The 20,363-nt window shown below is 38.7% G+C and overlaps 1 protein-coding gene across 1 annotated transcript in view; it reads left to right on the top strand.

Moving 5' to 3' along the window:
• Positions 1 to 15,431, top strand: part of ADAMTS20 (ADAM metallopeptidase with thrombospondin type 1 motif 20) — a gene marked incomplete at its 5' end in the record, with an annotated part of 91,183 nt that extends 75,752 nt beyond the window's left edge. Inside the window, 11 exons of the mRNA XM_019612782.2 lie at positions 1,481 to 1,648; positions 4,374 to 4,547; positions 7,359 to 7,529; positions 8,039 to 8,239; positions 8,372 to 8,501; positions 8,659 to 8,753; positions 8,848 to 8,942; positions 9,373 to 9,506; positions 10,164 to 10,255; positions 13,006 to 13,110; positions 13,753 to 15,431. Coding sequence (XP_019468327.1) covers positions 1,481 to 1,648; positions 4,374 to 4,547; positions 7,359 to 7,529; positions 8,039 to 8,239; positions 8,372 to 8,501; positions 8,659 to 8,753; positions 8,848 to 8,942; positions 9,373 to 9,506; positions 10,164 to 10,255; positions 13,006 to 13,110; positions 13,753 to 13,842 — 1,455 coding nt within the window. The remainder of the gene's footprint in view (positions 1 to 1,480; positions 1,649 to 4,373; positions 4,548 to 7,358; positions 7,530 to 8,038; positions 8,240 to 8,371; positions 8,502 to 8,658; positions 8,754 to 8,847; positions 8,943 to 9,372; positions 9,507 to 10,163; positions 10,256 to 13,005; positions 13,111 to 13,752) is intronic.
• Positions 15,432 to 20,363: the final 4,932 nt, after the last annotated feature.

The following is a 20,363-nucleotide window of genomic DNA, read 5'->3' as shown; positions in this document are numbered from 1 at the left end:
AAAAACCGAGCTTTCTTCCTTCCTTGGTTGCATTAAATATTGTCTATCACTGTGTTTTGCAAGGTGCCTGACTCACTGCTGTACTACCAGAGTACTATAAAGGGAATTGCTTTTTTAGCCCGTTCCTGGAAAAGGAATATTTCTGTATTTTTAAAGCTTATTTCCATTCAGGTTTTGCACTGAAACTGTATGTGCTGAATTTCATTCTAGAAAATAGAAAGCGTAAGTATTCAGAAATGCTTAATTAAGTTAGGTTGTGTAATGCTAGTGATATAGATAACAATGTAAGACAAAAGGCAGAGAATGTAGTTAGGAAGAGAATCTATATTTAAATCCTTTTTCTTTTTCACAGCCACTTAGAAATTAAATTTTGAGTATTAATTCTCTAACTGATTTTAAAGGAAATGTTTGTGCAAGTGTGAAATAAATTACAAGGTAAATTGCAGGGTAAAGTATGCATATTTCTTTCCAGACAGAAAATTTTCCAGAAAGTATCTCCATTCTTCAGTTTTTGATAGTATATCTTGAAATAGAAAGGTTAATGACAAGAGTATATGAAGCAAAAAAAAGACTTTAGTGCTTCCATTTAAAAAGCTCATGGTAGCCACTTCATTTTGGGAGTGCTTCAGATACGCCATGTTTAATTGAACGCTCCCTGGGATATCCAGCTCTGCTCTGCAGGTACATGGACAGCCTGAACAGTTCACTTCCAACCTCACTGCAGCCCAGGAGGTAGTGGAGAAATGGTTCTTTCTCTGAAAGAGAATGATCTGTCATCTGCACTCTAATCACACCTAAAGCACACTGGTGTTTCACAAAATACATCCACAGCTCCATTGGTTTCATGTTGGAGAGGAGGATGCTCAAGTGGCAGCATGGTCTATCACAGCAACTTTCTGGAAGAAACAGAAGAGCCAGGGGATGAAAGGGGCAGGGCTATGCTTCTGAGTAATGTGCTGTAACCTATTACGACTACTAAGTACATCTTCCCTTGCCTCTTGCCTCATACAGCAAGATACTCAAGACTTGTAGAAGGCAGATGTCAGAACAAGCATGGTTTCATAGCCTAGTGGCTGGAAACATGCATACCTATGATCTGCATTTGTCTTTGTTTAAATCTTATAATAACCATGGGTAGCATAATGCTTACATGAAAACAGCAATACGCTTACTAAAAACAGAAGGCTGCTAGAGGGTGTCATGAGATTGTAATAGCAAGCTGTCTCCCGCATGGCTTGCTAAGCTCAGATATTTATCAGTGAATGAAAGAACAATACATGACAGATGTTTGACATCTCATCAATAATGCTACGTACAAGAGAACTTATGCAGTGATTTCATATCTGTGCAGTAGATATTATGGCATAATATAGAAGCTTATTCCTTAAACTGTAGAGTCCATTTTGGCCCACTCTAGAGTTTCTTCTTGTTTTCTTACTACTTCAAAACTTTTAGTAAATTAATATACTTCTCTTTTCAGTGTTCTGTTTCTTGTGGGAAAGGTTTGAAGCATCGTGATGTGCACTGTTTTAATAGCTTCCAGGCTAAAATAGAGGATGGAAACTGCAGACATTTAAAAAAACCACGGACATACAAAATCTGTAGAGCCGGAAGATGTCCTGCTTGGAAAGCCAGCGGGTGGAAAGAAGTATGTAAAATTGCCATAATTTTGTTCTTCTCTTCTATAATGGTACTTGGCAAGATCGTATTCATAACATAGTTGCTTCAGTGAAAGGGAGTGTCAGAAACATTAAATCTAGAAATTAAAAGTTCATTGTTTTTCCTTTCTGTCTTTCTTTCTGTCTTCTGCAATTTACAAGAAATCAGTGAGTAGTATGAAATGCTCCGAACAGATTTTGGTTATGTGGTTCACTTGGGGACCATCAGTGAAAAATTTCAGAATTACAGTAGAAATTCCTGCTTCAGAAAACAAACAAACAAACAAACAAAAAACCCAATCAAATAAATAAAAAATCTGATAATTCATATAATTCGTACTAGCAGACCCAGAGAGTTTGAACCACTGGCTGTCAAAAGAAAGGGGTCAATAAAGACCAGGCTGCTCCCTAAAGTGGGCTACAAGCGGAGATTTTACAAAGGGGAAGAATGTTCTCCAGAGTTAACTCATAAAGCATGGTTCTATGTTTATGGTTAAATAGGTATTTTATTCTGTTTTTGAGAAACTGAACTAATTCACATGTCCTGATGAAACTGATGCATCTAAGTTTAAGCACCAGAGAAACTGCTAGGCTTTTACACTCCGACTGAAAACCAAGAATAAAAAATCCGTTGACTTTGAAGAATTGGGTCTGTGCTAATAACCCAAGCATAAAAGACCATACCCTGAGCACCTCCCCTGTGAGGACAGGCTGAGAGAGCTGGGGCTCTTCAGCTTGGAGAAGTGAAGGCGCTGGGGAGACCTTATAGTGGCCTTCCAGAACCTGAAGGCGGTACTTCAGGAAAGCTGGGGAGTGGCTTTTTATAAGGGAAGGTAGTGACAGAAGGAGGGGAAATGGCTTTAAACTGGAAAAGGGTAGATTTAGATTAGATATAAGTAAGATATTATTTATTGTGAGAATGGTGAGGTTGCCCAGAGAAGTCGTCGATACCCTCTCTCTAGAAGCACTCAAGGCCAGGCTGGATGGGGCTCTGAGCAACCTGGTCTAGTGAAAGGTATCCCTGCCTATAGCAAGGAGGTTGGAACTAGGTGGTCTTCCTTCTCAACTCAAACCATTCTATGAGTCTACCTGAGTGGTGAGTGTAAAAGTAGTATTACAGAAAGAGATACACTCTGGTGTTATCTACCCTTAATGATTCCTTGATTCTCTGAATCATTAAAAAAGACCCAGACTGACGTTTTAGAGGATAATATGGAACCTTCAGTTATTGCAGATTGTAACTCATTTCCAAAATAGTGGTGATAAAAGGCAGGGTACTATCTATTATTGATCTCCTCAATTTGGCCACATTTCATTGGCCACTCCTTCCAGAAGGAGTCCAGCAGAGGGCCACAAAGATGATAAAAGGCCTGGGGCAGCCTGGGCAAAAGTAGACTGAGGGGAGATCTGATTAATGTTTGTAAATATCTAAAGGAAAGTGGGAGGCAAATGGATGAGAAAAGACTCTTCTCAGTGGTGTGTAGCGATAGGACAAGGACCAATGGCCTAAAACTTGAACCCAGGATGTTCCACACAAACGTGGAAGAACTTCTTTATAGCGATGGAGCACAGGGAGAGGCTGTCCAGAGAGGTTGTATAGTCTCCTTCCATAGAGGCACTCAAGATCCATCTGGACGCCTACTTTCAGTGTCTGGTGCATGGACTCAGATGCAAATGATCCAAATCATTTATTACAATTCTTTCATCACGTATATACCTTCACAAGTTTTCTTTTCCTAGCTTTCCCATCCACCCCTACAACTTTCCCATCCACCTTTACATATTAACAGAGCATTCTACAAAACACTCTTCAACCGCTCACACAGGCGCTTATCCAATCAGAGCCATGAGACGTTCTTTCTTCTTCTAGAGGTATCCTTGGTTCTCATGCTGCTTATCTTGCTCCACAGCTTCTGCTCTGAACAGTTTTTCTTGTATTCCCACACCTATTTGTGTGACTTATTGTAGGGAACCTGCTTTAGCAGGCTGTTGGACTTGATGATCTCTTGAGATCCTTTCTAACGCCTGCAATTCTGTTATTCTGTGATTTGATAGATTGGTATCTCCTTCATGATTATTTTGAGTCATTGGGTGGGTTCTGGGACTTTGTGCTTCTGACTGGGGTAAAACGGAATGTTTATCACAGCATATCCTGACATTGTAGTAAGCTAACTTTGACAAAGAAGATGGAAAAGAGATGTAGGGTAGGTAGGATTTGAATCCTTTAAGTTCATCATGATTTGAAATACTTAGTACTACTTCAAAAGGCTGCACCATTTGCAAGATATTTCTACAATGAAATACTGAGGTTCTTTTTTTCTATTTTAATGTTTGTATTTAAAAAAAAAAATACAGGCAAGATTGTCATTCTTTAATTTAATAATTGAATGAGGTGAGTTCTAAACTTCCAGCTGTTTGATCTTGCAAAATCTTAAACTCCTCGTTTGCATGTGCATACACTGATTTTATTCCTACTATGCAGTAAGATAAGGAGGCAGAGCAATCTAGGCAAGGTGGATGCATTTTTTTTCCCTATATCTTACAGGATATATCTGATATCTTTTATTTTAATTGCAGTGTACATTTTCATAATAAATTTATTCAGATAATACAGCAGAGTCAGTGAAGTGCAAGAACATTGAATAATGGAGACTGTACCCCATTCTGTTGACTGTTTCACTTCACACTGACATGATTAATTTTGATCAATTTTAGTGTTCTGTATCCTGTGGTGTGGGGATTCAGCAAAGGGACATCTACTGTCAGCTGAAGGGCCTGGGTAAAGTGAGTGAAGCAATGTGCAACCACGATGCACAGCCCGCTGACCATAGGCCCTGTTGGCTGCCTGCCTGCATGCAGTACCATTGGCTGGCAGATGGATGGGAGAATGTAAGTAACACCTTCAATTTGGATGAAGTATCTATATTTGATGCAAAGAGTTTTCCTATTTTTTTCACTTTTGGATACCTTTCTAGTAGCCATTACATTGCAGAATAGCAGTTGAATGTTCTTTTAGCAGAAATATATATTTTTGGTGTGTGAGAATGAATTTTCCTTTCCTATCAAATACTTCCATATTCCAGCTGGGTATTCACTGCTCTCCACAACAAATGCACCATGCCTCACTACATTATCGCACTATTTCATAACTTCTTCCACATTTTTATTGCTGTTTGCTTGAAATTCCTGTGTTCAATTCCTTTCTCACCAGATTCATGTATAACCCCATATATCTTGCATTAATACTAGCTCTTCAAGTATTTATACATCTGTATTCCCCTCCTGTATTCCCCCCTTGAGTACTATGTACTCAAACTTGGAATATTTTGCCCAGCTGTCTCTGCTCTGAGGGCTCATGTGTCATTTCCTTACTCCACTGGTCACAGCATATCAGAAAAGTTTCCAGATCTACATTTACAAAGCTCACAGCTGGGAGGCTTGCTGTTATCAATAACCAACATTCTCATATCAAATACGCATTTTCGTACTAAAAATAAGAATTCTTACCAAAATAATATATAAAGTGCTCTTCTGCCTGTTCTCATTGCCTAATGATCGGATTATCCCTACTATGTCTAATATTCTGGGCTGCTTCATGCCATTAAAAGATGAGATGTTCCTGTAGCTACACCAGTCAACTGGATTCACACTCCATCTCCTGACGCAAGTCCATACACGTGCGCTTTCTGAATGGAGTTTTTAAAGGCTTTTTTAAAGGCTTAATGGACATGTGCACCACTGCTGTGGTACATTTGCTTGTAGATCTTCTGATCTTCTGATTGGGCTCTGGTTTACATTCCTGGTTCTCTCTGACTTTCTGCCATCCTGTTTGTGGCTTCGCCATTTCACGAAAGTAGGGAATCAATCTGGTTGCAAGATCAGGGGGTTGCAAGACTTGGGTGTAAGCACCTGACTTCTGCCTAATGCAAGAGAATTTTTCTTATGTTTTATTTCTCAAAAAGCCCTGCCAATTAAAGGAGTGACGAGAGGCTGTTCCCTGATGTACTAAAACTGTTGCTTTTCCATGTCAGTAACATGATATCGCTGATTGTTTTACCCTTCAATTCTTGTTCACATGGAGAGAATAGAAGGCTAAATAAAGCTTTTCATCAGAAAGATTGTTTACTTGGCTCTCAGCTTGTTCAGGGCTTTTTCATCAGGTTAGGTTTGTAAGCCCAGGTGTATGTTTTGCAGCTTCTTTCAAATTTTCACTGTACTTACCTCAGTGAAATTTACAAAGCTGTTCCTTGGGCCTCAATTCTTTCTCATCAAGAGGACACCAAAATGGGGAGAGCACTTTGTAGCTGGAAGGCAGGACTGACATCCGGGTGGCCGAGACAAGATGGAAGAACAGAATGACAACAACAACAGCTTTATGAATTTCAACAAAACAGAAGTGGAACATAGCCTGGGGAATGAAAACCCCCTGAGGAGGAACAGCCCAGAGCCTAGTGACAGCTGCCGGTAGGCCAGTTGTGTGCCTGGAGCAGTGATGGCCAGCAGCCTCCTGGGCTGTATCAACAAGGATACTGCCAGGAGACCAAACAAAGTGATCATCTCCTGTTTCTCAGCACCTGTTAGATCTTGCCTAGCTTCTACACCCAGTTCTGGTGGCCCAGTGTAAGAAAGACATTGAGAAACGGGAGCACATTCAGCAAAAGCCCTGCAGGCTGATGGGGGGCTGAGCACCTGCTGCTGAGCAGAGGCTGAAGGGACCAGCAGAAGGGGTAGTTTGTGGGAAATGTAGCAGGAGCCTTCTAATATCTGCAAAGAAGTTGCCAAGGTGAAACCAGGCTCTTCACAGTGCTACAGGGTAGGAAGACAAGATGCAAGGAGGAAAGTGAAGCCAGAGGTTCACTGGATGTTGTGAAAAATGTTTTCTCAGTGAAGACAACTGAAGCAGCAGAATAGACCACCTAGGGAAGGTCTTGCAGTCTCTTCAAGGTTTTCAAGGAAATTTGATAATGTTGGAGGTTACATCTAGCAGAGCTGTTCTACTTTACAGCATCTGTTTTCTGTACTTCAGATTGCCACTCTGATTCAGTAATATTAGAATTTGAACAATAGCTTTGACTCATATATCACACCTTGGCAAGTCTCCTAATTGTGACTTGGTCCAAATTTGAGTTAAATTATGTTCAGGTCTCTGACTAGAATCAACAGGCAGTAAGTAAGCAATGGTATTGATTATTGCATCTGCTGAGACTGGAGTTTGTGTATTTGAGCCTGCCTTTTTCATCACAACAGGTTAGTTTGAGTGTCCAGAGCAGTTTTGTTTTCTTTAGCTCTATCAGTGTAATATTGTGTACGTGCTTCTAGGGATTCCTTATGTTTTGTTTTCAAGACCAAGCTATTCGTTTCATATTTCACTGAAATCCTATTTTGAATTCTCATACAGAAGAGCTTTTTCACTCACCCTTTCATTTAGCCTGACATACTTATTTTCTGCTCCATTTCACCCACCAGTTACAGTGTCATGTCATGAAGTGCTATTGGGTTTTTTTCAGCTGATTGGAAGTATCTGAACACTGAAAACAAAGGGATTTTGATTCAGTACATAATTCAGTTCAACACTGATAACAGATTTCATATAGGTTGTTGCTGTCTGGGCCTTAATGATGTGTGACAATTGGCAAATAGCCTTACTCTGTAAATAACTAGTTTAGGTACACAAACTGTGATTGTTTTTCTCATGCTCAGTGCTCGACGTCATATAGAAGAAAGGAAATACACCAGAAGGTTAAGTGTGTGGATGAAAACCAGATCCAAGTGGATGAAAGCTTCTGCGATCCTGCCACAAAGCCTCCACCCATCAAAAACTGCAGGAGAGCTCCCTCCAAATATGTTGTGCTCACAGGAGAACTGTCTCAGGTAAACTAATGGTTTTGCTTACATCTCTTTTGTGTAACTTCACACTGAAGAGTATTATACTGTTGTAAAATGTGCAGAGAGAAAAAAAAAAGACATATTTTCATCTGAATTTGAGTGCCCCTTACCACAGGGCTCCTCTGCTGACTCTCACGGAAATGTCCTTATGACAATCTCACTGAAGCAAACAGAAATCTTTTCCTTGATTTAAGTGAAATGTGGGCTCAGTATTGTTTCCCTTGCACTCCTGACATGTGTATGTGTATGTGCATACTGCAGCTGAGAGGGAACTGCTCTGTAAGCTCTGACAAGAGCTGCATACAATGTCCTATCTCCTTGCGTGCGCTATTGCAGCAGACCTCAACTTCTGCACACTGTTTAACCAACATGGCATACATCAGATTACATGATTTTGCCAAAACAAGGGTTGGAGATGACTTATCTGTGTTCGCAATGCTGTGTGAAGGTTCAGCTCCCCAGGAATAACATCAATACTTGGGATTTTGTTTTAGTGTTCAGCCAGCTGTGGGGTGGATCACCAACAGAGGATCACATACTGTGTTGGAATCCATTCTGTTCAAAACAAGCACGCCTTCGGCCTTCGAACTGTGGCATATCGAGAATGCCCAGTAACACCCTCCCCATACATTTATTACTGCAATATCAAAGGATGCTCACAAGCAGCTACCTGGAGAGTGGGGAAGTGGACCAATGTGAGTACAGACGTGCAAGTTGATTTTTGCTACCTGCCTCGAAAACAAATAGCTGCCAAGGCATTCGCTGATCTACTTCTGTTAATTATTTACTGCCTTCTAAACTAACTGCTGATTGCTATCCATGTTTAGTGCTCAGTGTCTTGTGGAGCAGGGGTAAAGGAGAGAACAGTAGTGTGTATGACTGAAAATGGCTTATCCAGTGACTTGTGCCTGCCACATTTAAAACCAGATACCAGGAGGATCTGCCATGCAGAGGAATGTAAGTGACAGCTGTACTTGTTAGATGAACTTAATGTTTTCCAAGCTGATTTATACAAAAACAATGAACATATTTAGAGCATAATTACGGGAAATTAAGTACTAAAAATGCATTCTATTCATGAAATATTAATATGATTTAATCATTCATTTTGAAGGTGAAATTATTACCACCTGCAAAGATATCCAGATTAGAAAAGGGATGAGAAAAGACGGTGAATACCTACTCAACATTAAAGGAAGGATGATAAAAGTATGCTTTATATTGGAGTTTTTATGAACACAATTTTATTAAATAATACTTTTCTCATAAAGATTTTGCTAAGGGTCTGCTTTTGCTCTTGCAGATCTATTGTTCAGACATGCACTTAGACAATCCCAAAGAATATTTGACGTTGGTAAAAGGAGAAGCAGACAATTTCTCTGAAGTGTATGGACTCAGGTACAACAAATAAATAAATAAATAAATAAAAGTGGTGGTTTTGTAAATTTATTAAATGCATTTATTTCTTCCAAAATAAATCAGTAAAATGATACTTACCTGTGGTAAGAACAGATTAATATAATTTATTTTCCTTAATTTTCTGTTTTGAATATCTAGACATACAAACACATCTGCAGAAATGTGGATATTTCCAAGCTGGACTTGAGATAACTGCAATAAATGATCACTTTTTTTGTTCTATCTTGACTTCAGAAATGGCTTCAATCCACACTGATATTTCAGTTGAGCTGAGCTAATAGCTTCAATTTCATGTTCAGTAATTTTTTAATATTCTGTAGGTGGCACAGTGCAATACAATTATTTTTCACTACAGTATTCTGTTATGGAAAAATGTCAAATGGAAAACTAAATCTTTGCTATTCTCTAGGTTACAGAATCCATATGAATGTCCTTTCAATGGAAGCAGGAGGCAAGACTGTGCCTGTCGAAATGATTACCTTGCAGCTGGCTTCACGGTTTTTAGCAAAATAAGATTTGATGTCGCCTCCATGCAAATTAGAAGTAAGCATTTTGGCACTTTTAGCCAGTGTGAGCCCTCTGTTGATATTGTGCATGGCTGTGATTAGAGAATTATCTCTTCAACTCACTTGTGGATCTAGTAATGCCATTTCTGGCAAACAAAATTCATGTTTTCTTTATGACTTCAGTGGAAATTTCAACAAAGAAAAAATAAACACACACAAGAAACAGAGAAACAATTCCCAAGTAGACCTGAAATTTGCATTTGCTTATTTAATTTACATATGAATTAGATTCAGTTTCAAAGATTTTGTTCCCATTATTCCATTTCCTCTAATTCACTGGCATATTTTTCTTGAGAAGGCCAAGCCGTGTTGTAGATAGTCCCTTCTCAGACTAAACAGACTGGAAATCTTGCACTTCAAGCCCCTGACTGAAGGTGGCAAACTGGGCCACAGCCAGCTCATGTGGAGCTATGTGCAGTTGCATATCCTCCTATCTTCATCGTGTCTCAAAGAGCAAACTGGGCTTGTAGTTTTGATTCATGTGGCATAAGCTGGCATGGACAATGCAAAACACAGTTTATTAAAAAAAGAAAAAGAAAAAGAAAAAAAGATTGTCTATTTCACACTGTTTTCACCTGAGATTCTAATATTCTAGTGCAGTACTTTCAGTATTGAGTAATTTTCTGTTTTCTAGCCACAGATTTTCTTTTTGCTCAGACTATACTTGGGAGAGCAGTTCCGTTTGCTACAGCTGGAGATTGCTACAGTGCTGCCAGATGTCCACAGGTATTTATGATTTCTTTCCCCTGGAAAAAAGAAAAAAGTTTTACTGATTTAGTGCTGAAAGGTTCTAAATTTCTGAAATTCATTCTGCCTGGTGTGTGTGTGACATTAATAAGTGCTTTCTCTTATTTCTTCCTCTGTTCCATCATCTGTTTTTTTCTGTTTCTGAAAACTACCAGAGGAAATCAACCCTGTTTAGCTGCTGAATTCAATGTCAGTGTTTTAGTTTGGAATGGCTGGGGCTTCTTAAGTGAATGTCTCTGTGTCCCAGCTTTCTGTTTGTTGGTTCATGCCATGGAGCAGTGTTGGGACACATGAAGTGGATGCCCTGTGGATGAAACTGAATCAAATGATGAGTTCCAGAAGGGCCATATGCGCTCCAACTGCTGATGAGAACTCAGTCTATGGGACTAGATGAGAGTTAGTCCAGTGTAAAATCCTGATTTGTCTATTGTATATAAACATGAGGTTCTTGACTTTTTCACTTCACAGTTTTGCTCATACTGCAGTCTACTCCTTGCTAGTGCAGTTATAGCCCTAGCCTAATGTAGTCAACCTAGGTTGTCCTTGGAGTCTATTGGAAGAAATGGGATTCCCTAGAAAATGGTTCATAGACTCTTACCACATTAGAAACCTTAGGATATCTTAAGGTGTCTGATAATGACCTCAAGATCATCTTCTGGAAGTGCATATTTACTTTCTCTCATTATAAAGGAAAATAAAATTAATAAGCTCAGACTTGCATGCAAGTGAATATTTGTTGTCTATCTAACCTGGATGTCTAAGCTTAAGACAGGCTACGTGGGAGGATGCATTCAAAGGCAGATAGAGACCTACAACTTAGGTACAAATGAAGTGCTTAAGTTAGGCAAACTTAACCTTTGGTAAGAAAACTGTTGGGAGTTCTCTACAGTATTGAATACCTTCAACATTCAGACTGTCTGGGCTCAGTGCAGTACATATCTATTTGTGATCAGTAACTTTTGTCAGGAAGTCATTCTGCTTATGTGTTTTTGCACTGATGTATTTTCATCTGTAAATTTGCATTGAAACTAACCTCTGTGTCTGCATGCAGTCAAAAAGTGTCAATTCATTCACTCTGCTCTTTAGATCTGTCCCTGGCCTTGAGTTTACTGCATGACGGATAGCTGTTATGCTGTCATTATAACTGCACATAGCGCTTCTTATTTATTTTTACAAAACAATACCCCTACGAATGTATTTACATTGGGCCTGTTAACTGTGGGAAACATTCCACACCATTTGTATGAATTTCCTCCAGATGCTTTATTCATTAATGGAAATCTCCTTTTTCAGCCTTCAAAGAACTATCTACCCTGTCGATATTTGCTTATGTTAGTGCATCCTGAGCACAGGAGTGCTATCAACATATCAAATTTATGTAGAAATGCACTTGAAACAAATCTGCCATAACAAACAATGTTAAGACTGAATTTTTAGAAAGGAATTTCGATGACTTTCAAGAATAAAGACTGAATGATGTATTTTTACACATATAAAACATATTAAACATACACAGATGTTTTGTATATGTATGTATACATACATATAAATATCACTGGCAATATTAAAAATAAAATATGGAATACATAATGGAGATTTTATCTTTGCTAAAGCTTTGATATTGGGATTTAAGCAATTTTTATAGTCTGAAAACAGAAATTCAGGTCTTTAGTGAATTGTATGCAGGTGGCTGGAAGTTTTCAGATTAGAGTTCTGCCTAAACCAACACTTAGGCTCTTTGTGGAGGTAGCACTTACTTTTCCACACATTGCTCTTCTGTGTAGATGTAATTTAATCATTTTCTATTCCCAGGTTTGTTTACTAGCTTTTAAATTATTTTTCTTGTTCTCATATGAACCATCTGTGTTATGAAGTGATTTATCTCCAATTTCCAGATAACATCAGGACCTGACTGTGTTGTCTCCTAAAAGTTCAGGCACTTAGAAATGTTTCTCAAGAAAATCAGCCTCACTCTTGCATATTGCATGTACATACTTTTTGTAAATTTAATTTAAATACGTAGCAAGGAGGCTAAAATAATTTGAATTAACTGATCATAGAATCATAGAATGTCCTGGATTGAAAAGGACCACAATGATCATCCAGTTTCAACCCCCCTGCTATGTACGGGTCGTCAACCACCAGACCAGGCTGCCCAGAGCCACATCCAGCCTGGCCTTGAATGCCTCCAGGGATGGGGCATCCACAACCTCCTTGGGCAACCTGTTCCAGTGCCTCACCACCCTCTGTGTGAAAAACTTCCTTCTAATATCTAACTTAAACTTTCCCTGTCTCAGTTTAAAACGATTCCCCCTTGTCCTATTACTATCCACCCTTATAAACAGTCGTATCCCCTCCTGTTTATATGCTGCCTTCCAAGTATTGGAAGGCTGCAATGAGGTCTCCCTGGAGCCTTCTCTTCTCCAAGCTAAACAAGCCCAGTTTCCTCAACCCTTCTTCATAGAAGAGGTGCTCCAGCCTGATCAATGGTCAGTTTTGCACTCAGACTTTGCAAACAGGTGCTACTTATTACAGAACAACTTGTTCATGTGCTTTTGTGTCGCAAGAGTCAAAAGATAGGAAATAATGTGATGTAACTAACCCAGGAGAAATATGCACCTTTGAGTACTTAAAGTCCAGATATAACCTAAGCTATATATGTAAGTGTTTTAGTATTTTGAACTCTGTTTATCAGTTCTGTATTCTACCTTCTGTTTTTGTTTTGTTAGGGCCAGTTCAGCATTAATTTGGCTGGTACAGGTCTGAGATTATCCAGTACTGTTAGGTGGATGGCTCAGGGCAACTATGCAACCGCTGACATACACAAATCCCAGGTAAGTAAATGCTGTTTTACTTTACCTGCTATTGTAAAATATTATGCCTCTGGATGTGCTGATGATGACTCTTTAGTGCAAAGCTATTTATTAATAAAATACAGTGTTCAAGGTCACTGTTCTATCTAAATCTTCTTCCAAGTGCAGTATGAGGCCTGATAAACTAATCTTACAGATATCACAACATGTTTAATCACATCTCTTGGAATCTAATCCAGATAGCACTGCCTACCTAGCCTTCTCTTACTGGTTTTAAGAGCCCATTGTCATATTGATTGGGTTCATTAAAAATTTGGAGGTACCTAATATTGCCTTATACAAAATACCATTTTATTGAAGATACATACTACAGGAGTTGCTTCCAACTTGTCTCATAATGGAAACCAAAAGACCAACTGAAGAGGAGAAGTAGACAAGCACAGTTAAGGAAAATACTGCATACCACGCTAGGGTGGAAAGTATACAACAATAATGATAAAGGATTTCTGTGCCTGTTCTGTTAATTAGATGCTATCTCTAGATTTAATAATTGTAGGTTTGATTTGTAAAACGTCTATTGTGTGCAAACCTCAAGAAGCATTTCATACAACTGAGATTTCAGCAGCTTCTCTTGACTGACTGTTCTCTCTGTCTAATTTCTAGGATGGTACCAAAATATATGGAAGATGTGGAGGGTTTTGTGGGAAATGTATTCCTAACACAATTACTGGTCTCCAGCTTCAAATAAAGTGAGAACTCTGATGTGGTAAGAACATCAAAGCAGGAACATCTGTCATTTAGGTGCAAATTGTAGGTGCTGTGTATATACATATTTTTTAATTCTTTCATCTCTGTAATGCTCGTTACTGTAATGCTCACTGCTGAAAACTCCTTCCTGTTTTCTTTGGTGTTTATTTGGGGAGGTACTGCCTGTTTACGGGCTAACAAGTGTGTAAATCACAACCTTCAGGTTTTAATAGGGAGACCTCCGTTCTTTGTAAAGTAGAAACGTCAGCAAGCAAATTGCACTCATGTTGCTAACATGCATAATACCTTAAACTGTGCCAAAACTGCAGTACTTTACTTACAACTAACCAGTGCAATTCTTTCTGCAATATTCAGTACTTTCTGCACTGATTTTCTTGATTGGCTCTACTAAAATTTGGAAAGGAAATTATCACTACATAGAGAAAACAGCTGGTAATTTCAAATACGTGCAACTTTGTGTATCCTGTCAATAATTTTCAGCAGGAAAGTACATAACCAGTGTTCTTTCTCCTGAGATAGTTTCTATAGGTCTGTGTGTTTCTCTGTCAGTAAAAAACATTTTTCCTTGTCCCTCATTAAATCCTTTGTGGTGCTCAAATACTAGCGGTAATGCTGACAAGTGTGGTTTGACCTTTGTAGTCTCTATAGCACATGTTAAACATTTGATGCATAGTATTTCTGTGGTTACAGGAAGAGAAAATAAGGAGAAGTATTGCTTGGAGATCTGATTTTAATCCCTGCCTCTCAACCAAATATACTGTAAAAGCAGTTTATCTGTTGACCACATCACCTTCTGTGTGATTGTATGAACATGTATTTACTTAAACCCTTTCCATATACACATTATTACAATGGTATATTAGCAATGACTAGCATGTCTCCCTTTTATATTCCAATTCAATCTAGTTTTCAGTAAAACTTTGGGCAGCATCATGCTCACAGTGTGGCTGGTGTCCATCTTTGACTCAGTTTGATTTCTGACTGGTTGTAAATGCAGCTCTAACATCTGCTAACTAGAATTATTTCTTCCAGAAAAGTAACTGTATGTTAGAGGGGAAGGCTAGCAGATTTGTTGGATTACCTTACAGTCCAGAACTGTAGAAGTATGTGCTAACAAAGATAATGTGTTTCAGGGGAAATACTCAGGTATTCCAAGCAGAATTTTCTCCATGTGTAGTATCTTATATGATGTAATGGATAACTATACATACTTCTGACAGTGTGCATTCTGTAAACCAAATATTTGTTTTGTATGCTGGTAAAACTGGTAGATCAAATGACAACTATATCAGATTTTTACCCACAAAGAGCTAACCACAAATTAGTAATATGTATTAATTAAAAACAATACTGTACCACATAAGTGTAAGCAGCTACATTTTAGATAACACACGTAGGTAATTATTTTTTTTTTATCTCTGCATCAGAAATGTATTTTTGCACTATGTGCCTTGTATTAATTGTAAAAGTTATTAAGAATTTAAAACATTATTTTCCTAGAAATGTTTATGTTTATAATTAAAGTCTTGTAATTTATAAAGTATTTATATAATAAATATGCTTGTGTGAATGTACTTGTATACTTCTTTTTTTTAATCGAATGCTTAGCACAAAATGTAGTATGTCAACTTGTTTGTGCACAGAATAATTCTAATACCTCCTTGCCATGATAGATACAGATACTGGAATAAGTGCTGCACAAGCAGATTATAGTCATGCAGACCTTTTCCCCTGGAAGGAAATCTTATTTCAGAGGTGTAAATTCCACATCAGCATGCCCCTACTACAGTGATCATTTATATCTTTCTTGAGGAGGTTGCTGGTAAATCATTCACTGAAATAATCTACTTCAGTTCTTCCTCTTCCCTATGCTAGACTCAGTCTGATCCCTCAATGGTTGCTTTGGCAGGAGGTAAGCTGCAATCTACCTCCATCTACAGGAGGATCGCTTTCTTTTCAACCCTGAAATAGTGATTACAGGCTGGGAATTGCTCAGCTCTTCTGCTGCAAAATCACTGAAAATCCATTATCAAACAAAGTGACTTTTCACATCATATTCAACACAGCATATTCTTATCAGGTAATTTGTTAATTTAAATAAATTTTCTATAATTAAAGCATACCCTCTGACTGAGTTCAACTTCTATATGAAACAACATCGCATTTAAGATTTTGGGAGGGGGGGGAGTGGGAGCTTATTTTGGGGTCTTCAGCCCTAGTTCAGTGAGAATCTTGTGTGTTCTGACATTGTATGAATTCCTCATATTATGATTCTGATTTATCTGAGAATCAGTGCTTAATCAATCCTTCCATTTAAACTGGTTAATTCTCATCTTGAGAACAATTTAAGGGAAACATGAGCCTGATTATTGACTCAGATGAATGTGGAAACTTGGTGATGCTGATGTGTTTACAGGTTCGTGTAATAAAAGATTAGTTATGGGCTGTACTTACAGTATCCTGCTTCTGTTTCTTCCAACTGTTGTGGCTGCAAATGTGCACAGCATCCCATCTGAGTGGGATCCTACCTGAGCAGTGGGTCCTGAGCAAGAAGCTGAAGGGTCCACCAAGTGGGTCTGTGCCAAGCTGGCACTGCTGGTCACAGGCAAGTGGCTCTCCAGTTTTTCTGGAGGTTTAGGAAAGCACTGAATTGTCCCATCACTCATCCATAAAGAAGAAAATGAACTAACTGAGGAATGACAATCACTAGAGAGGATTGTAATATGTTCCCCTGGATATCCTCTATAACGTGTTCAATCCGATCAACATTTGCAAGACATAACTTGTGTAAGCACATACACACGTAGAGCACTTAGCTGACTGTTGTATGTTGATTATGGACTAGATATAAAAACAATTTTTGCTCACCTTCAGCCAATGAAATGTCACTCTGTGCACTCTGAAATGATGGCATACTGCCTAGGACCTGTTACATCTTAATATGATAGAACCTTTCTTCTAGCTGTATTTTTCCTACAGTGATATCAGGAGCCAGAAACCCTAGCTTTTGTCCTTCAGTGGGTCTCCATCATAGCTGAAATCATGCTGGAGCAGTCTGTCCTCGGGCCCTTTTGTGCCCCCTCCCTGCACAGAGGAACAGAATAAACTCAGGTGTTTGATGTAGGACTCATGTAGGTGTGTTGTACAAAGAGCCCATCCAACATTCAGGGGATCAGCTGCGACTGATTTCAGCATGTCTATTTGTCTATGTGGATTTTTGATGGCGTCTGTATATTTTTCTGTAATATCCAAGAAGTACTTGAAATGATGAAAGAAGCTTTGTTGTTTATTTATTTATTTATTTTACTCCTGTAGCCTTGAATGTGGTTAGCATCTCAGATTTGTTTACTATTTGAAATAAAAATTGCAGATAACTTGGAGGAGTTTTATATCTTTGCATTTTCATTGATAGAAACCCAAGAGATCCCTAAGAAATTCAGGCCCAGTATAAAATAGTGCTACCTTGCAAATGCTTTCAATGTTTTCCAGAGTTTTAAATATGATTAGCAAAAGTGTGAAGGGTGGTTGGTTTATGTTCTCATAAAGAAGCAAACAGATTCCTGAAATTTGATGTTCTGCAGCTGTCAAAACCGCACTTCTATTGGAAGTGAAATGGAAATAAGCTATAATATTTTAAACTTACATTATAAAAAAACAGAGAGAGCAGAAAAATTGTATCCAAAAATAGTTTTAAAGCAAGATCATTTATTTTTTTAATAGGAAATATTATTAAAATGAGCATTCTATATACGCTTTGCAGTTGAGATTCTGTGTCAGCAATAAATGTGTGTTGGCTTTATTTGTTTACTTACTTATAAATTGAACCAATTCCCAATTGCACTCTAAAGAACCCCACCAGAACCCTTTAAAGAAATTAGTTTTCACAACACAATACGCTTTCCTATTCTCCTGTGGATGTGGTGCTTGAGTCATGGAATGCCACAGGCTGGGGTTAGATGCCTTTATGCTTACTGTAGTATTGACTAATTGTAGTATTTGACTCACTTAACACACACAAATTAGTACTGGAAGCCAGCTGGCAGAGCCAACAGGAGGCAATGTCCTCAAGGCTAAAGAGCAGCAGGTCTGGGCAAGAAGTTGCAGCCCAAGGCCTGACTGCTGGTCTGGCTCCTGCTTTCCTCTCTGGGAGCGACTGGTCATCACCTCCTGAGTCTTCTTCAAGATGACTTTGTTGTATTAAAAAAAATATAGAAGTGGGGGGGGAAGAGAGGGATCTCATCAGCCTCCCTGTCTCTGCTGTGCATTGGAAATAGGCTGAATAGATCACAGAGAAAGTAAGATGTTGCTTTTAAAGTGCATTCCTGCTTCACAGTGCTGGCTTCCCTTCAGACAGAGCAGTTACTGTGATAAGAGCAGAGGAAAATTACCTTATGCATTTTGTTCAAACAAGAAGAACAAGAGATCTGTCTTGGACCTGAATGTGACATTTAATCTTCTCATCCACAGAAGGTGGTTTTCTTTTGCACAATTAAGTTTATTTTGCAATAGCAAAGCTTGAGAGGCTTTTCTGGTCTTTGTTTATCCTGGCCTTAGAGAAGCAATCTGTGCTCTGTTTCTGATAAATTTCTCCTCGTGTTCAGTTATGACAGATATTCCTTTGAATTGGCTGTATAAAAATACTGTAGCAGCAGAGCACAGCAAAGATCTAACTGTATTTATGTCTATATTCTGTCTTTAAACATGAACAGCTGTGCATACATTCATCTGTCTCATGTCTGACTGTGCTGCCATCCAGAACCTTTTCCTTTTTAATAAACAAATGTTTCCTTCTTTAATCTGTGTGTGTGTGTTTTCTCTCAGTTCCTGCAACAAAATTTTCTTGTCCGCATGTGTTTTTCAAATCTTATTTGTATAATTAAACAAAGCATGCAGCATGGAGAACCCGCTCTGCTCTCTCTCACAGCATCTGAAATAAAATAAGCTATTTCTGTCTTGCACACCATTCCTATTTTGTTTTGGAAAGCAAAATCTCACATTCATGAATACTGAAAGGCTCTTTTTGAAATCCCTGTATGGTCTTATTTTACAATCTGATTTACTGAAGCAAGGAACTTTCAGAAAGCTCATGCATTTTCTGTATGCAAAAGCCTGGAGTAATTCACAGCAGGAGCAGATACCCAGCCCTAGTGGGATCAAATCCTTTTTGCACGTCAGCTGTCTCTGGTGGTCTTCGTTGATCTTGATAATGATGCCCACGGTCAGTTCATCTTTCCCTGTGAGTTTTATGATGTTCCTTTGGAAGCTGCAATAATTAACAATGTGGTGCAGAAAACATAGCGACATTTGTGCTAGTGAAATCAGGGGGCAGCAAGTTTCTTTTCAGTGTTTTGTACTTAAAATGTCTTGCAGAAAAGACTTGTAAAAATATTTATTTAACACCTCTCTAAAGCAAACAGAGTGCTGCTACTATTTGCATTCCTCGAAGGTCTGCCACTCAAACAAGGCCAAGAAAGCAGCCACCAGTAGCCTCTTTCATGCGGGCTTACACAGGATTTTTGCCCTTCAGTTTTCTGTCTCAAGTTTATTACTACTCCTGCCAGAAAAGGAACACCATCTTCAGCTCGTCAGCCAAATCCCCGCTGGTAGCTTCTGAGAGGATGGAAAAGAGGAAAAATGCATCGTTTTTGCCTCAAAGAGAAAACACAGAAGAGGTTTGTTTGTTATAGAGCTAACTCAAAAGTGCTAGCAGAGCGTGCACAGCAAAAAGAGATTCTTTTACCTCAAGAGCCCCAACTTTTGTGCTAGGGTTAAAGATTCGTTGCCATTCTTTCTTATATGCTCGAGTATATTTGGTACTCTGCAGCCAAATATTAACAGAGTGATTATCCTGAGATGGGTCTATGGAGGAGAGTGCTGAGATGCTTACAAGAGGGAGCTTGTCTTTGGATTGGAAGTGCACCCTTCTGCAGTGTGTTTGCCTGGCCAGCTGTCGACAGCATTGCTTCATATGAAATTCAACATTCAGAATATTTACAATGAAGCAAAGGAAGTGAACTCCAGAGCTCTGTTCTGAGCAGCAACTGCTTAGCCAGTACACCCCTGGCTAAGCAGAGACACGCAGAGGACTTTTTCTCTTAAGTGGAAACACGCTTCCAGCTATCTGAAAAGCTCACCTAGCCCATAATCACAAAAAAGCCCCACTATTATCAGTGCTATGTTGTTACTACCGTAATAAATTATATATAAGCTGTGAGGGTCATGAAATTTTCATTAAAATAAATCTACAGGCAATTCTGTGCTGTGCAGTGTCTTTTCTCTCTGCGTGTTTTGTTCTATATACCACAAACACTGTTTCATACCCTTTGGATGAACCTGACATTTCTAGCTAAAACAACTTTCTTTTGGGAAAATTAGTTCTTCAGAATCTTTACTTCCTGAAAATGTGAAGTAGCCTGTTTCAGTGTTCCTGCCCTAGGAACAGACATTGAAACAATCACGAAATGGCCTCAAGTTGCGCCAGGGTAAGTTTAGGTTGGATATCAGGA

The sequence above is a fragment of the Meleagris gallopavo genome, chromosome 1, assembly GCF_000146605.3.
Source record: "Meleagris gallopavo isolate NT-WF06-2002-E0010 breed Aviagen turkey brand Nicholas breeding stock chromosome 1, Turkey_5.1, whole genome shotgun sequence".
Taxonomy (NCBI): Eukaryota; Metazoa; Chordata; class Aves; order Galliformes; family Phasianidae; genus Meleagris; species Meleagris gallopavo.
This window is presented reverse-complemented; position numbering and strand designations above follow the sequence as displayed.